This window comes from Hoplias malabaricus, chromosome Y, assembly GCF_029633855.1.
Source record: "Hoplias malabaricus isolate fHopMal1 chromosome Y, fHopMal1.hap1, whole genome shotgun sequence".
Classification (NCBI taxonomy): Eukaryota; Metazoa; Chordata; class Actinopteri; order Characiformes; family Erythrinidae; genus Hoplias; species Hoplias malabaricus.
Window position 1 is genome coordinate 44,526,797 of NC_089820.1, and position 18,770 is coordinate 44,545,566.

General features: G+C 38.7%; 1 protein-coding gene across 1 annotated transcript; it reads right to left on the reverse strand.

Annotated features, from left to right (window-relative positions):
- Positions 1 to 15,011: 15,011 nt before the first annotated feature.
- Positions 15,012 to 18,503, reverse strand: LOC136678441 (protein phosphatase 1 regulatory subunit 29-like). The gene has a single exon (XM_066656493.1). It carries the CDS (start codon positions 18,501 to 18,503, stop codon positions 15,726 to 15,728), a length of 2,778 nt encoding a protein of 925 aa, XP_066512590.1. The 3' UTR covers positions 15,012 to 15,725.
- Positions 18,504 to 18,770: the final 267 nt, after the last annotated feature.

Sequence of the window (18,770 nt, forward strand, 5' to 3'; positions counted from 1 at the left end):
TACATTTACCAACACAGCTCACAACATGCACTATATGTGCAATAGTTTGTAGACACCTTATGATGAGTAAATTAAGGTAGTTGAAGCTACATGCATTGTGGATAGTGTGTATAATCTGTATAGAAACACTAAGAAACACTAAGGCTGTGGCCTGGTGGTTAGGGAACAGGGCTTATAACTGGACGGTTGCCGGCTTGATCCAGAGCAGGCAGGTCATGACTGAAGTGACCTTGAGCAAGGCACCTAACCCCCAACTGCTCCCTGGGCACTGTGGCTAGGGCTGCCTACCGCTCCAGGTATGTGTGCTCACTGCCCCCTAGTGTTCACATGTGTGTGTGTGAGTTTCACAGCACGGATTGGGTTAAATGCAGAGAGCAAATTCCTCTGTGAGCAAGCACAGTGGCCAATAAAGTAATTCTGATTCTAATTCTGATAATTAATGCCCCAGCACTGGGCCGTGGAGCAGCAGAACTGGTTTCTCTAGAGTGATGTACATCCATGCCTGACCTTACTAATGATCCTGTGGCTGCCATCAAATCGTGACAAGATGGAAACTTAGAAATCTGAAGTGGTTTCGTAAATGTTTGGCAAAAAAAAAAAGTACAAGCAACAGAAACAATTGAATTGCACAAAATGTAGCTTAATTTAGTTTTAAGTAACAGTTTGGAATATTTTGTATTACATTACAGTACTCTGAGTCCTCTACTGTACTCAGAGATGATAATTATCTGTAAAGAACATGAAGGTTAGGGTGAGAAGTCTGCTGCCAAACTCTCTTCTTTCTTTTAATTGTTTCAAATTTAATCAAAGGCCCAAAGGCACTGTGCTACTTCTAGGCACTAACATCCACCCTAGCCTCTTAAGCTACCCCCACGTCTTAACACCCTCATCAAAAAATCCAATCAGCTGGATGCTAATAGCAGTACTCTGGCATGGTAGTGTAAGGGCAGAGGGCTATTGATCAGCAGATGGAATAATTTTGCAAGCGGCCATTGGTTGTTTGTGGAGTTTTCCCATCAGGCCGTGCATGTTAGAGATGCTGGCTGGGAGCCATAGCAATTAACCTCAAGCATGCTGGGAAAACAAGCCAACAATGGTGCTGGAGCACCATACGATAAACACACAAAACATTTCATTCCAGCACAGCCAAATTGTTCAAGTCTAAATATATAGGAACAGTGGGGTATTTCCCAAAGCAACATTCCTCAGTTTAGCCAGATAACCTAATACCAAAATTAGGCTTAATTAACATGAAAAGGGATGAGATGTACCATGCGCTTGAGTTGGCTAACTTAGCAACAGCACAAACAGATGCTAAAGAAAAACACAAAGCAGGATTTTTCTGTTTAGCCAAATATCTTAAACGCAAATCAGGCTTGATTAATAAGAACAAAGCTGCAATATTTCTACTGGAAAATGCTCAGTTTTTGATTGAATTTGGCAAATATGAGAAACAGCTTCCTGCTCGTGGTAGAAACCAATTAGAATGACCACTAGGATGTGCTAAAGAAACCCACGGTTTAGCAGCCAACTTAAACCCAATGTATAGATTGTCTAATAGAAAAAGAAACAGAAAAGATTCTATTTAAATATCCTCAATTTTAGGCTTAAGCTAAGTTTGGGAAATACCCAATCTGTAATGGTGCACTCTTATCAGAACACCCCTAGGGTGTGCTAAATAAAAACACAAATTACATCAAAAACAAAATATTTCATTAAAAATTGTCCCCAGTGTAGTTTTGTAGGAACAAGAAGTGGACACTTAAAGAGACAGAAAAAAAACCCCACAAATAATATGAATAAAGAATAAAAAGCGATTTGTGGTGCAAATTCTGTCAGCCTCTAGGGGTAACTAAAAAAATTACATGTTGTAAACATCAACGTGATGAATGAATAAAGGCAGTAAAAGAGAAGGATTACAGAATAAAGACAGAAGTTTCGGTTCCATAATTTGTTTTCGTAGTCGACATATATCCACTCAGTTTACACAACGATAAATTTCTGCTCGTTAAAAATACAGGAAGTCATGCAAATATAACACTATTTCATTTTAATCTCTCTTTTTTTTCATGTCACTATATTTTTTGGAGCTGTCTCTAGTCTTTCATTGTTAACTCTTTAATTACAGATCATTGCACGACCCCGACCATATGGAGAATAAGACCCACCCCTTCAACAAACCCCATCCACCCACCCCACGGGAAAAACAAAAAAACAAACTAAAAAACAAACAAACAAACAAACAAAAAAAACAAATACAGAACAGGCGCCGTAGAAAAACAGTCATTGATATATTTTTTTTTACAAAATTCACAGAGATTAATTTAATTTTTTAGGTTTTTAGAATATAATTCAAACAAGGTCAGTGACCAAAACATTATCTATGAATAAGTCAATAAATTAATACATTTATCCACAAACATACAAACAGTCACAGATACATTGATGTGACAATTTTATCACAGACTGATTCCATAGTGTTCTCCTGATCAATATTACAGCAAATATTTAATATTTTAATAATATTTAATAATATCTGTTTGTGGGGGCAAAATGCTGAAATGGCAGGGTGAGGCTACTGTGAGTGAATGTCTACTCTAGTCACCTAGTGTAATAAAGTAGCAACTGTCCAATTAAACATTTCATACATTACTTCTTATATTTTATACATGCACGCACACACACATTGCAGATATTCATAAAGTGTGCTTGCTGCATAGGCATTTTTCTGTTGTTACAGAAAAAATAAAATTAAAAATCCAATGCTCTCCAGCTGAATCAAGGTGTAGCCTTGTTTCAGCTAGCCACCAGTCTTTGTCTGGTTCTGCTTCAAACAAACATGAGACTGTCATGGGGGAAACACTGGTCTACTTGCTCTACCACAGATCCAGCCCCAGCCCAAGGGGGACCCTGAAACCCTAATGGGCCACTACTGGCATGGGAAAATGAAAACTGGAAAAATAGAGCGGTGTGTCTCCTCACTTAAGGGCAAGGCCACACGATTCCTCTAGTTTTAAGTTCCACAAATTGCGAGGTGGTCTTTTGTAGCCTGTGCTCTAAATAAATGCACTTCTTTTAAACAGGAAAACTATACTTTGGGGTCAAATATGAGCACATAACTGAGATTAATTTTGATTAACTACATGAAGGATGTGATTAATCATGTTTCATTATTTTAGTAATTCTACACACCAAATATATACGTATATAGAGACAGTAGAACAGTGCACAAAGTTTCCAAAGAAACTGCAAGTTGTGGTCCTTCATCAGCTGTGCAAGCAAAGTGCTTCTGAATAATTTCCAAGTCGTCAGAGATTACATAATCAAACAAATAGAGTAAAGATGGAGCAGGGGCCTGTTTATACAAAGATTAAAAGCAGTGAAGTAGCTGTACTGCATTAGCTAATGCATCTGTCCATCACCAAACTGTGAGCGAGTGTGTATGTGTAGTTAATCTGACAGGCTGAATGTATTTTACACACTGTGTATGGGTCAGCATTATCTCTATACATACACACACACACACACGCACACTCTTTAGACAGGTTCCCGATAGCAAAAATTTAAAAGGGAATTCAACCAACATTCCCCCATAATTTAAGTCATTTTTCTTTTTTCCACATTTCGTTTTTCCTCTATACATATTAGTCGATGCATGTCTTTATATATGCATTCATTTCACCATGGAAGCAAAGTTGATATTCTTGAGTGTTAATAAACACACATAGAAATTAAACCAATGATTATTGTAATAAACAGTGAGCTACATGTCAAACTGTGACATATGTAGAGCTTAACTGTAAGGAGTTGGACCAAGGTGAAATAGTTCTTCAGATTGATGGAGAATGTGTTCTATAAGGAACATTTCTGAAAATTATTCTGTATAGATTAATATTATAGATTATATTAATTTTCCATCAATATAAAGAACCATTTTACCATGCCAAGAACAATTTGGTTCGATATAGAACATTTGCCTTTACTAAGAGACCCTTAAAGAGCCCCCCTTTTTTTTAATTAATTAATTTTTCTATTTTACATGTATGCATTTTTCCTGGTAATTGCATGACATAATATGAATGTAGTAAATATAGTGCATTTTTTATTCTCGGAGTCTTCAAAGATTTTAACTAATTACTTAAAAAAAACCTGATTGGAAATTTCACAGATTTTTTTATTTATTATTATATAATATCACTGTATTGTGGGAGATTGTATGTAAAGCTATTTGAATTAATTCTGTGGTAAACGAAAGTAATGGAAGGCCTAAATGTCCTAAAGCAAACTAAGGGTGCAAGGCTGCAAGTGTAGAAGTGTAAGAACTGAGACATGGCACATGTCTATGTTACAGCGCTGTACACACTCCTACCTCTCCTTGGTTAAAATGCTGTGTAAGCGAAACTGATGTAAATACTGCTAAATATAGCATCATGTTTATCATCTCCGCCAAGCCACAACCTCTCCCTACAAAAAAAATAAATAAATAAAAAAAAAGGCACAAAATTAATCTTCAGCAAAACCCTGTAAATCCAGGCCACGCCGCAGTCAGCACTGGTTCATTTTTAATGAGATGCTCAGCTCAGAAATGGAGGAAGAAGGATCAATACTTAAGATTCGAGACAAAGCCATGTTTAAGAGAATTCAATTTATACAAAGTTCTGCAGGGATTAACCCAGAGAAGGCTACTAAGAACCAAGCTAACCATCCAAAGTGTACACTTTTTTAAGTACGTTAACTACACTGCAAAAATGTCTTAACTTTTACTGTATTATCAGTTATGTTTCCTCTTAAGGAACTCATACTTTGGTACTGAGACTCAATTTTGATTGCTGGAGAGTTACATTTACTGCAGTCAGTAATTAAACTGAACTAAAAAGAGTTTTAGTGGATGATGGATTTTGCTAAAAGTAAAAAAGAAAAAAAAACTGGACAATTTCACAAGACTGATTCAACCAAAGGTGTCAAATATTATGCTACACTGCTTATGCCAGGATCAGACTACACTATATTTTTACACAATATTACAGGTTTGATACTGAACAATCATCATTCACGTTCTTCCATGAGTTGATACGTCATCATGGAGGTAGGTGAAGAAACTGTCAGCAATGTCTATAGAAGCACCGTGTGTGTTCTGAAAAGAAAAAAAACAAACAAAAAAAAACTATTTTGACTCGTTCCTGGGTGTCATGAAGAGAAAACATCAAAGGCAGATGTATTATTGCCAAACATCTACAGACCCTTCCTCAGTTTAGCAGTTCCACCTCACAGCTGCAGCAGCACGGTCTCTTGTTCTCTTCTCCATGTTTATACATGTGTGCCAGAGAGTGCTCTTTCCTCCTATTGGTCAAAGAACATGCCGCAGAAGATGTCAAACTAGGTGGAAAAAAAAATCACACATGCCGAATATTTCATCAGGGTGTCATGCTGCATCCAAGACGTTACATCGCTGTACTTTGATTATGTCACAGTACATGGCCCATTCCATGTTCCCAAATCTCATATATGGTTGTGACGCTGGAACATTGTTGGATTGTGTTGCAAAACTGGGGGGGATATTTGTATAGTCTGATCCCGGCATTATATATTCTATAATATTTTAAGTTCCTTTGTGACTGCACTTCTTTGTTGGGCATTCCCTTTCACCTTCAAGTCAGTTTGTGTCTCTCTTTTGTCTGTTTCCCCTTTAACCCAGTACACTTTTAGTCTAGTCTGTTTGTAACTCTAGTCAGTCTTTGTACCTCTCTCTTGTCTGGTTCCCTTTCCCTCACTTTAACTCTTTGGTTGGTCTTTTTCTCTCTCTTCCCTCCAGTCTGTCTATTCCAGTTTGTGCCATTGTTCTATTTGTCTAAGATGTTTCTACTGTTTGTATTGTTCTTGCTTGAGTTTGTTAGTGTTTCCCTCTCTCTCTCTGATCTGGCAGTATTTCCCTCTGTCTCTAGTCAGTTAGTAATTCCCTATCCTGATCTGTCTAGGTCTAGTCTAGGTCTGTCTGTATCTGTCTCTCAGTCTAGGTCTCTCTGTATCCGTCTCTCAGTCTAGGTCTGTCTGTATCCGTCTCTCAGTCTAGGACTGTCTGTATCTGTCTCTCAGTCTAGGTCTCTCTGTATCCGTCTCTCAGTCTAGGTCTGTCTGTATCCGTCATTCAGTCTAGGACTGTCTGTATCTGTCTCTCAGTCTAGGTCTGTCTGTATCTGTCTCTCAGTCTAGGTCTCTCTGTATCCGTCTCTCAGTCTAGGTCTGTCTGTATCCGTCATTCAGTCTAGGACTGTCTGTATCTGTCTCTCAGTCTAGGTCTCGCTGTATCCGTCTCTCAGTCTAGGTCTCTCTGTATCCGTCATTCAGTCTGTCTGTCTATTCCAGTTTGTGCCATTGTTCTATTTGTCTAAGATGTTTCTACTGTTTGTATTGTTGTTGCTTGAGTTTGTTAGTGTTTCCCTCTCTCTCTGATCTGGCAGTATTTCCCTCTGTCTCTAGTCAGTTAGTAATTCCCTATCCTGATCTGTCTAGGTCTAGTCTAGGTCTGTCTGTATCTGTCTCTCAGTCTAGGTCTCTCTGTATCCGTCTCTCAGTCTAGGTCTGTCTGTATCCGTCTCTCAGTCTAGGACTGTCTGTATCTGTCTCTCAGTCTAGGTCTCTCTGTATCCGTCTCTCAGTCTAGGTCTCTCTGTATCCGTCTCTCAGTCTAGGTCTGTCTGTATCCGTCTCTCAGTCTAGGACTGTCTGTATCTGTCTCTCAGTCTAGGTCTCTCTGTATCCGTCTCTCAGTCTAGGTCTGTCTGTATCCGTCATTCAGTCTAGGACTGTCTGTATCTGTCTCTCAGTCTAGGTCTGTCTGTATCTGTCTCTCAGTCTAGGTCTCTCTGTATCCGTCTCTCAGTCTAGGTCTGTCTGTATCCGTCATTCAGTCTAGGACTGTCTGTATCTGTCTCTCAGTCTAGGTCTCGCTGTATTCGTCTCTCAGTCTAGGTCTCTCTATATCCGTCATTCAGTCTGTCTGTCTATTCCAGTTTGTGCCATTGTTCTATTTGTCTAAGATGTTTCTACTGTTTGTATTGTTGTTGCTTGAGTTTGTTAGTGTTTCCCTCTCTCTCTGATCTGGCAGTATTTCCCTCTGTCTCTAGTCAGTTAGTAATTCCCTATCCTGATCTGTCTAGGTCTAGTCAAGGTCTGTCTGTATCTGTCTCTCAGTCTAGGTCTCTCTGTATCCGTCTCTCAGTCTAGGTCTGTCTGTATCCGTCTCTCAGTCTAGGACTGTCTGTATCTGTCTCTCAGTCTAGGTCTCTCTGTATCCGTCTCTCAGTCTAGGTCTGTCTCTATCCGTCTCTCAGTCTAGGACTGTCTGTATCTGTCTCTCAGTCTAGGTCTCTCTGTATCCGTCTCTCAGTCTAGGTCTGTCTCTATCCGTCATTCAGTCTAGGACTGTCTGTATCTGTCTCTCAGTCTAGGTCTCTCTGTATCCGTCTCTCAGTCTAGGTCTGTCTGTATCCGTCATTCAGTCTAGGACTGTCTGTATCTGTCTCTCAGTCTAGGTCTCTCTGTATCCGTCTCTCAGTCTAGGTCTGTCTGTATCCGTCATTCAGTCTATGACTGTCTGTATCTGTCTCTCAGTCTAGGTCTGTTATGTATCCGTCTCTCAGTCTATGTCTGTCTGTATACGTCTCTCAGTCTAGGTCTCTCTGTATCCGTCTCTCAGTCTAGGTCTGTCTGTATCTGTCTCTCAGTCTAGGTCTGTCTAAATCTGTCTCTCAGTCTAGGTCTGTCTGTATCTGTCTCTCAGTCTAGGTCTGTTATGTATCCATCTTTCAGTCTAGGTTTTTCTGTATCCGTCTCTCAGTCTAGGTCTCTCTGTATCTGTCTCTCAGTGTAGGTCTGTCTGTATCTGTCTCTCAGTCTAGGTCTGTCTGAATCTATCTCTCAGAATAGGTCGGTCTGTATCTGTCAATCAGTCTAGGTCTGTTATGTATCTGTCTCTCAGTCTAGGTCTCTCTGTATCTGTCTCTCAGTCTAGGTCTTTCTGTATCTGTCTCTCAGTCTAGGTCTTTCTGTATCTGTCGCTCAGTCTAGGTCTGTCTAAATCTGTCTCTCAGTCTAGGTCTGTCTGTATCTGTCTCTCAGTCTAAGTCTGTCTGAATCTGTCAATCAGTCTAGGTCTGTTATGTATCCGTCTCTCAGTCTAGGTCTCTCTGTATCTGTCTCCCAGTCTAGGTCTGTCTGTATCTGTCGCTCAGTCTAGGTCTCTATTTAGCACTCTCTGTCCAGGTCTTCTGTTTGAGTAAATCTGTTGGTTTCCCATTTCAATAAAGTCTGTGTTATTGCATTTGCATCCGCCTCCACCAGTCCACCCAGTCCTGACAGTTGCAATTGTCTGTTTTTGAAATTAATACAAGTATTTTTCAGTGTTTTGTCATATCACCAAAAATATTATCACCAAAATTCCATGAAATATTGTGATATTATTTTATGGCCAGATCGTGCACCCCTAGTCTGATCACTTGTCTGATACAGCCTTGATATATTAGAATTATAGACCTGATGTCTTTGCCCCTAGTCTTTAACATTTTGTAAATGTGCAGAAACCATCATTTTCTTTTTTTAAACACAATATTCCTAGAAGTATTATTATTATTGGTGCAAATGTCTTTACAAAATCTTCACTTCAAAAAAAAAAAACATCACATAATGGAAGGAAGCTGAGCATTTGCATTTTTTAAACATTGTAATAAAATGTTCCCACAGCCAAAATGGAATACTAGAACATTAAGGAAACTACATATTGTAGTGGAGTGTTCCCAAAACAAAAATGTTGTCTGGGCTTTCTTTTGCAAAGAAAAAATAATAATACCCATTAATATCAAGCCTACAGTAAAGTAGACTGAGACTAATTGAGTTTTTACTGTGCTTACTTCTCAGTTCTGTAAGTTCTCAGGGCTGTATTTCTGGAGCAGAACTGAGTAAATTACCCACTAGCATTTAACAACTGATCCTGTTAGCGAAGCCGCTTGGATTTTAAGGTGCTTTTTGTGGTTCCTCTGCCTGACCACAAGGCTTTAACCCAGAGAGGATCTGACAACCCTTGACCAGGTGATAGCAGTGTCAATAAAGTTTAAAGAAAAAAAAAAAAAAAATACTGCAACACAAATTAGAACACTAATTTCAAATTAGCAATCTCATACCCAGGGCCAGGGATCAATTATCTCAGAGATCAACTACATTTAAAACCACTACAACTATGAAAAAACTTGGAAATCTTTATAAAGAGTGACATCAGCTACTTTAAGATTCACTATTGTGGATATGTTTAAATAAGCAATTTAAATAAGAGATAATTCCTGTAATTTATGACATAGTTCCAAAAAAAAAAACATTAATTTTACATTACCAAGAAATCACATTTACAGAGCAATTAAAGAAGGCACAAAAAGGAACTATGAACTTGAGACAAGCATATATTGATATAATGGTAGATAATGCTAGCATGTACTAAAATTTCTTTAATAAATCCTGTATTCATAAAGCTTTACAAATTCACAAGGTGTTGAATGACATGCACACATGTATTGTTACCACACAAACAGTTTATGATGTGATCATTTCAGGCTGAATGATACATTATAATATCATAAACACTAACACTGTTCTTATTAACATGTTGTAATGCACTGTGGAGCCTTACACAAGAATAATATACTCTTGTTATATATAATTATAATTACTAAGATCAACTATGCTGGCTTATTCCAGATATTATAAACTATTATATATGTCATATAATGCAATATAAATGCATTTATGAAGCCTTAAGTATCTAGGTTTAGATGGATATCTTGCTATTTTTATTTTGATACTTTAAATGCAGAATTGACATCTAAATAGGTAAATATTGATCAGGAGGTCACTATGGGGAAAAACAGACATTCAGTTGAACATTTTTTAACAAACAGACCATACAATTGAGAAAATAAATAATAATATATTAAGATATTCTTGAATAATAACATCAATAACAGAAACAGTGCAAAATTCAGTATCACTAGAAAGCAAATAAATATATCAATCAATAAATAAACAGTACACAAATACAGATCCTATCTCTCCCATGTTTGGCACCTTCCTTTGGGTTTAGTCTTGTGTTGTTTTCTTTTTCAAAAAATGCACTTAATTACCATGAGTCTCTGTAAACGTAGTCTATAAGATTTTACCTGGAAATGCACATATTTAATATATGAGTAGATGATGTAGGTGAATGTGATCTTGTACAAAACAGTGTGTTTTATGTGTATAACTTTCAAGTGAATGTTCATTTTACTGTATTTTACTCTTTGTAAATATGTCTATCAACCTTAAAAAATAGACTGAGTTTATGTGAAGTTTGTCACAGTTAGCCTCCGGTTTGTTTCCCAAAAAACAAAACAAACAAACAAAAACAGCTGTGTTTGTGTGTTTTGTGTAGGTTTATGAAAAAACCCAGCTGAAATAACTGACATAAAAAAATAAGAAATAAAAGGTAATGCACTATCATCAGTAATCAGTATTCTCCAGCAGATGAAAGCAGGTGAAAGCAGATTGAAAAAAAAATATATTGTTAAGTGAAATCATCTTAAATCTAGTCGTTATATTTAACATATCTATTTATGAGATGTTAAAATATTATTAGATTATTCAACTACTACTTTTTTTTATATGTTATGCAATTTCTATCAATAGAAATTGTCTTTTTCCACTGGCCCACATTATTTCACCTAACAATGTTATGATCTGCCACAAGAAAAACACATTTTCACTGGATGAAATTTCATAAAACAAGTACAGTTTTCTAGACATAATTCCATAACATTTTTACAAATATCTCATAATGAGAAAGATTAGGTATATGAACTAGACTTACAGTGATTTCACTTCATTTATTGCAGCAAATGTCAACCCTAAAAGCAATTATCTAAAATGCTTAGGTTTCAGAATAATACACATAATAAATACAATTCCTGGGGCACCGAAATTATTTCAGAATTGAATAACTACCACCACTGGAAAGAAACTTAATTTAATGATTTAGAGTTTTATTGTCACCATGTGGGTTTAATGATCACTTCACAAAGTACAGTTTAAAATGAGAACATAAGTCTTATGTGCAAAACCAAAATATAAAAAATATAAAACTAGTCCACAGTAAAAATGTTGAGGCCAGAAAGAGAGTACCCAAACTTATCAATAAGCCTGGTCCTTCACTAAATTGAATGTGATTTTAAACCACTGGTTAGTGTTTTGGATAAAGCATCTATGCAACTGATCAGCTTTGATAATCCCCCCAGTTAACTACACCACCCTACTCCAATAAGAATCTGTGGGTACAACTCAGAAGCCGAAAGCAGTAACAATATAAACATAGTTAGTCTGAATTAGAACATCTGCCAAATTCAATAAATCTAAACAGCATTACGGGCACAATTTGAACTTGTGGAGATGAGCTATACACCCTGTATTCAAATTAGTAGGGGATCAGTTTTTTCACATGGGAGTATCTTTCATTTATTAACAAGATTTTTTTTTTATGTTGGTCATCCTCCAGTCTTTTGTCATTGTTCACTGAATGCTGCCCACAGGACACCATTGGCTGGTTATTTTTGGTGGACTACAGTGACACTGAGGGGTTTGAAACACCTAATCCACTTGGTACCAGCACATTTAAAACTAACACACAACTACTGCATCAGCACTGAGAATGATCAACCACAGAGGGGGAGAACAAAGTATGCAGTGCTACAGATCTACAGACTACAGTCTAATTGTAGTACCACAAATTGTTCCTGTATGGGCAGTGGAGTTAAGTGAATGAATGAATGAATGAATGAAAAAATAAATAAATTTTTCCTATTGTTATTTGTGTTTCTATAAAGTTATTTTTAAAATAGTCTTTGCCATAACAGAAGGAATATACATCCACTGCTCTTCATTATGTTCTAGTTACTGGTATAATGTGTTTTTATTTGAAAAATGTCAGTCTGTTTGTTTTGTTTCCAATGAAAACCAAGTGTGTTCTTTAAAATACACTCACTGGAGACAAATTAGGGGTTAATATTAGTTAACCTTGGTTATTTTAAACATTAACATTCCTGTATATATTATACCGTTAGAAAAGCTTTAAAATGTGGAAATTCTGATAATAAGCTCACAGGACAAGAATGTCATTCACTCTCTATTTTTTTAAGATAATTTAAAATATTAAATCATCTAAATTTTTTTGTGACAAAAAGACAAGCCTAGCCAAACCTATTTTATCATAGTCTCCTAAATCCTTGACATTTAGACACAGTACATCTTCATTTTTTTTTGTTTGTCATTGATGAGTTTTTAATTGTTTTTTTTTTTTTAAATGGCTAAATCCAATGTATAGTCTGTACATTTTACAGTAAATGTCTTTACTGTGACTTTGTGTGTGTGGGTGTGTGTGTTTTAATGGAAATGTCCAGTAAACTGTAAATTTTGCAGTAAAATACTGGTAGCTTAGATACAAGTAAAAGTCAGAATATCCAGATGTACTGTATTGTAATATAAAGAAAATTACTGTGAAAATTCTGGGAGAGTAACTTGTTACTCAACATTAGGATTCAGAGCAAAAATCATTGACATCATGATAATGGAAATATTTTTATTTTTTTTTAAATAGTACTGACATTTACTGTAAAATTACAAGACTTACATGACTTAGTATTTATATACGGAAAGAACTTAATAAATTGATGTTTGTAGTGTGTGTATATATATATATATATATATATATATACACGCACACACTGGAAACATCCATTTATTTTTTTCAGGTTCAACTGCACTGAAAACCAAGACCTCAAAAATTGACCAGTTTAAACAAGAAATTACCATTACCATCTTCCCAATCTTATTTTGCCTTTAACTCTAATGAAGTGGGAGCATAAAACATCTGTGTTAATAGTAAAGTTAATGTTATTAAGGCAAATGTATGTCCAGAGCTCCTCAGAGCCCAGAGCCTTCAGCTTCATCAGCTTCTTGACTGGTTCCCTGCTTCTTTCTTCCTCTTCCTCCAGGTGATAATCACTGTTTGGCTGATTAAGTCATGTCTGAGGCCCACAGAGTGGAAAAAAAAAATCGAAAACCCAAAACCCTCCAGACGCACTTGCATGGATTTTACAAAGACCCAGACATGGATCTCAAGGGAATCTTGGGCATTTAGATTTTTTCTGGTGTCAATTCTCAATTACAGTGAATTGATCACAGACTTTTACTGCATGGATGCCTGCTCTGGGCCAATCACAGTGGCTTTCAGATATTTTCATTTTATTTTAGTCACGGAAAGCTCTGCATATTCTTGTCACTGAAAGATCAATATCGTTAAACAATATCAGAGCTGACAGCACTTGATGTTTTTCTCAAATTCACTCTCAGTTGTAGACCAAGTGTCAGAAGAACTGCAAAAATGATACCTTGATTACATTTAAGATTATAGTTTGATTATCATTACTTCGCCCAGCTGTGTCCCACATATTGTCCAAATCTCACAAGATTAGGGCTCTGTTATACCCTACACTGGTCTCATATCAAGTAACATAATTTTATTTTATATTTCTCATTATGAATTTCTCAAGGACATTACAAGACACCTGAACATATGTTTATATATAGATTTGGCTTGTTTTAAGTAATTTCTATGAAGTGAAAATGTTTCATTTCATTTGCAGATAAGACTTGTTCAAGAAGAGGATAATTTTGTTATTATCACGAAATACGGCTCAAGAAACAAGTGATCTTATCTGTCACTTTCTGAAGATAAAATATCTTAATGAAAATGTAGCTGAGAAATAGTTGAAAAATCCTGGAACATTCATAACACAATCTCATAATGACAAATAATAGATATATTGACTACATTTAAGATGCATTAACTTAATAACAAATCATTTTATGCAGTAATCACAAAATGTGACAGACCAATTAAACCTCATTGATTAAAACAGTGAGTGTCATTAGAGCCTAGTCACGTGTTCATTTAGTGAATCAATTAGCATAAAGGCCATTGATTTGCATAAAGTCCTCCCTCTATGGCCTTTATGCTGTCCAGAGATCATATGGTGACTCCAGAGGGTAATGACCTGACTGAAGAACGTACAATTAATTATAATCACATTTTCAGAGCTGGGCAGTGTTAATATCGGCACTCTCACAACCTCATGACACCCACCCTACAAAACGGCTAATTAATTTACCCAATTAAACTGGGTAAGGATATAGCAGCTTAAAAATGAATTAATTACACTGCCCCAATATTTTATACCTCTTCCTTTTTCACTGTGGTCTGGCGTAGTTAACAAAAATGCTGAGTATTTTCATCAGGTCTAATACACACTATATATCCAAACATTTGTGGACACCATTTAAAATGAGTGATATCAGATAAACCCTTTGTAAACATGCACTGACTTTGTGAAATCTCCATAGTAAAACATGCTTAGCTGTGAGGCAGAACAGCTATATTTCTGGGCCAATAGAGGAGAATCCAGTACTTTTGAGGTGATCTTTTATCCAGTGTCACTACCTGATTTCACTAGTTCTGAATGCTTAATGCCATGAAATTCTCATAGCAATGTTCTAATATCTACTGCAAAGTCTTTCTGGAAGTGAGCACAAATTAAAATTGAGTACGCTAAATTACAGGAGAAATGTTGAATGAACAGTTGTCCACAAATGTTTGACCATGTTTGGATTTAAAAGAAGGGATTTTTTTTACCCAGTCACATTCAGGGCTATTTATAATGGAAGATAATGTGAACAGTAAAATGCATTTTTCTCCACTGACAGTGTAATTTAGCATCAAGGCTTATTCAATATATAGGACTTCATCTGGCAGAGTGCTGTATATGAAAGAAATATCAGCAACCACAAGGACACAGCATCTGTATTAGGGTGAGCATATGTCTTAGGATTTACAGGTGCAAGTGGATATGATTAGCAAGTCTAACAACAGTCTGACTATACTTACATCCAATGCTACATCTAGCTGCCAATTGTAAAATAACCAGAATCCTGTATCTAATTCAATTTTCCTTCTCCCAAATTCCATACAGACCTTTCTTTTTGGTCAAATTTGTGCAAAGATCACAAATGAATAGCCAATCTCTTTTTCTCTCTCTGAGGCAAAAATGTGGAAAGTGTAATGAATTAGAACTGGCTAAGCTACAGAAGAAAAATAAATAAATATCTGCCTCAAAAACGCTATGCTTTCTGAATGCAAAGTATCTCCAAATCCTCCCTCTCTCCTCAACGCTCTGCATTGAACATGTGTAGACGTCTCAACTGAACAAGCTCGGTTTGAGCTTAAACAGAGACCAAGGAACGGGTGCCCAGATTGTTTGAGACCTAGGCTTCAGCCATGCTGCAATTTGTGCCATCAGTTAGAACTGACAACGATTAAATTGATGAGTATCCACCTAAGATCATCCCTACAGGCTTCGATTCTACACAAACACCAATGACTGATTATTTAAGTCTATTTTCCTGTTTGAAATAGTGCACATCACAAAAATATTTTTTAGAGCTTTCGGCCTTTCATTATATTAGTACCACATTTTCCTGTGCATTTATTATTAATTCCTTAAAGAATATAATTAAAACTTAATTTCTGTCACAATAGGGTCTAAAAGTACTTAGCTTAGTTTCTGCAGCCTTTGTGTCATTGTGCCTCTGGAACCATCTCACAGTTTCTGCTGAGCAGACACCCCCTTCCAGTAGTCAAGAATGTCATGCAGATCCTCATCCTTGGCAAACTGCACTTTCTTCCGGAGGGCGTGGCCAGCAGCAATGTAGGCCTCCTCTCGGTGGCTCTTCTTGTAGGGCCGAAAGCGCTCCCAGATTTTTAGGGTGGTCTCAGAGGAGTACTCTGGGCTGGACGAGTATCCCGAGTAGTTGTGGTGGCGAGGTGATAGCTGAGAGTAGGCAGCGTCCCTCTTGGTGCAAGAGAGGGGCTTCAGGAAGGAGGCCTTCGGGGCAGGGGAGTCGATGGCACCTTCATAGTAGAGAGCAGGGAAGGAGTGTCGGTGCTCTGAGCAGTGGTAGTCTGGGTGTACCTCTAGGAGGTACTGTGGTGCTGTGCCTCCTCCACCCGAACCACCACTGCCACCGCCGCCTCCCCCTCCTCCCCCGCTGCCACCTTCTCCCCTGCCATTGCTGCCCCCTTGGACACCCACCAGAGGAAGCATCTCAGTGGGTTCCCCGCAACCAACAGGGCTAAGGCTACCTTTCTCTAGGAACTTTGAAGAATCTGGGCTAAGAGGCTCAGGCACATCCAAGCTAAAGACTCGTGCATTCTTTATGGATCCTCCAGATGTGGCACCACAGCGGTTCTTTACATTTCCGGGAAGAACAACAGCTGCATCTGCACTCAGCTGCCGTTGTAATGGCCTTGCAGCAGTCGCAGGGGGTGGGTCCCTGTAAGGTGGTGAAAGAAAACCACCTCCACTAATGCCTGGTCTTTCAGAGAGGGGCAGAACAAGAGGTACAGGGGGCAGTGCAGGGATTTTGGGTGATGACATGATCTGGCATGTCTCTGTTATTGTTGGGGAAAGAGGGATGAGTCCTCTGGCAGAGGACGTTACACTCTGTAAGGGAGGAGAAGGTGCGTTTTCATTAGTGGTAATAGCTGCAGCTGCTGCCGCAACACCTACAGAGTCCAACTTTAGTGCATCAATGCAATTGTTGATAATCTGGTTGACCTTGTCCACCTCCTTTGCGATGGTAGAGATCTCTGAGTTTGAGCCTCGACCATCGTCCTCAGAGTCTTCTCCAACATCAATCCCATTCTCTTCCCTCACAATCTCTTCCCTGGCTGCTGGTACAGATCCATCTCTCACTCGTTCTTCTCCACTGGCTGATGTCCGAACATCCATGTAGTTTCCCTTGCTGGTAGTCAATGCCTCAGAGAAGGCTGTGGCCATCTTCTCCACCTGTGGAAGGGAGGAAAGGCGAGAAGAGCTGGTGTTGGCAGAGCTATGGAGCATTCCCATGCTGGAGGAAGTGGACTGCGACATCTTGCTTTGGTGGTGCTGGTGGTGGACCTGTTCGTGGAGTTTCTGCAAGGCCGAAGGGTCATTGGCTGCTGCTGCTGCCGCCTCAGGCCCATAACGCATTTCCAAAATGGTTTTCTTGACACTGATGGACTTGTCCTTTTCCTCCTGCATCCGACGCCTGCGTAGGCAGTAGTATACCAAGCCCAACACAATGACCATGCCGAACAAACAGCCCAGGATGGTCATTATGTAGTGGGTGGTGGTAGAGGGGCCTTCTCGCAGGTCATCAGGTCCTGGGGATCTTGTTGCAAACTGTAAGCAGGTGTGATTATACCTTTGTGAATTTCTGATCGAGGCTACACAGAAGGTATAATCAGTGTGGGGCTTTAGGGTGTCAAGTTTGACGATTTGTTTCTTGCTTTTCAGGTTAATAATATCAGAAACGTAACTGTAGTTGTACTGAACTAGGACGTACATCTTGCTGTAAGGCTGAGGAATCTGGACCAGCAGTGAGGCTGCAGTGAGAGAAACGGATTGCAACCTAATGGTAGGGGTGTAGGACGGGCCTGCTGTTGATAATGCTGTGGGTTGATGGTATGATCCCATTTGTTCTGAAATACCTGGCCCTATCCCGGAGGAGTCCAGATCTGGAGGCAGGGAGGTTATGCCATGAATGATCATTCCATCCTTGCACATGGATGACAAGATGGAGCGAGCATTGCGCCCATGACTTGAGACTGGGCTTAGCAAAGGAAACCCAAAAAATTCTCTTGGAGTCTCACACTGCAGTCTGTCATAAGTGTGGGTGACATTGTTGAAGGCTTCCAGCCAGGTTAGGAAGCTGTACAGTTCACAGCCACAGTGGAAAGGATTCCCAGCAAGTTCGCATACCATTAAACGCCCAAGAACTGTAAAAGTGGATGAGTCTAGTTTGGCCAACTTATTGGAGGACAAATCAAGGCTGCTAAGACTGAGACACTCCCAGAAGGTATTGGTGGAAATGACCTCAATGATATTGTGCTGCAGGAACAAGCACTGCAACCTTCCCAGTCCTCGCAGCATGCCTTCAGTTAGGTTGGTCAGCTTGTTGTATCCTAGCTGGAGCACCTGCAAGTTGGCCTGTCCTGCAAAGGCTCCATCTTCAATGTAAGAGATGTCATTCTTGGTAAGGTTGAGATCGGTCAGGTTGGTGAAACGACTCATGGAGCTGAAGAAGATGGCTTTGAGCTTGTTCTCATTCAGACGAAGGTCATGCACTGTGTTGTTGATGTGCTGAGGAATAGTTTCATAGGGTGGCTGGTTCTGGCTGCATATTGCCAGCCATACGTAACCCTTATCTCCTTCAATAAGCCAGCAGTCACCCATCACTAATGAGGGTAGAGGGAGGAAAAGCAAAGGAAGGAGAAGGAATGAGAGAGCAGTGGAGGAAACTTGGGAAAGGCTGGGCCTGATCCTTCTTTTGGCCATTTTGTAAGTGGTTGTGAGGGATGGATTTGCTTTGATTGAGAGGAGAAAGGAAAGAGATTAGAAGCCAAAATAAGGAAAAAATGGCCACGGAGTGAAAGGATTACTAAGACAGTTTCAGGAAACTGGTTTCCCCCAGGGCAGTCACAGCTGTTCCAGACACAAAGAGCCAAACATTGTCCCCATTTTAACTGTTCCACATTAAAGGCTTATAGCTTTGCTTGCCACTGCAGTGACTCATGACACCTGACCTTGTGACCTCACTCTACT

Excerpts from the sequence above, each read along its gene's own strand:
- LOC136678441 (XM_066656493.1), bottom strand. The coding sequence starts at position 18,503 with ATGGCCAAAAGAAGGATCAGGCCCAGCCTTTCCCAAGTTTCCTCCACT.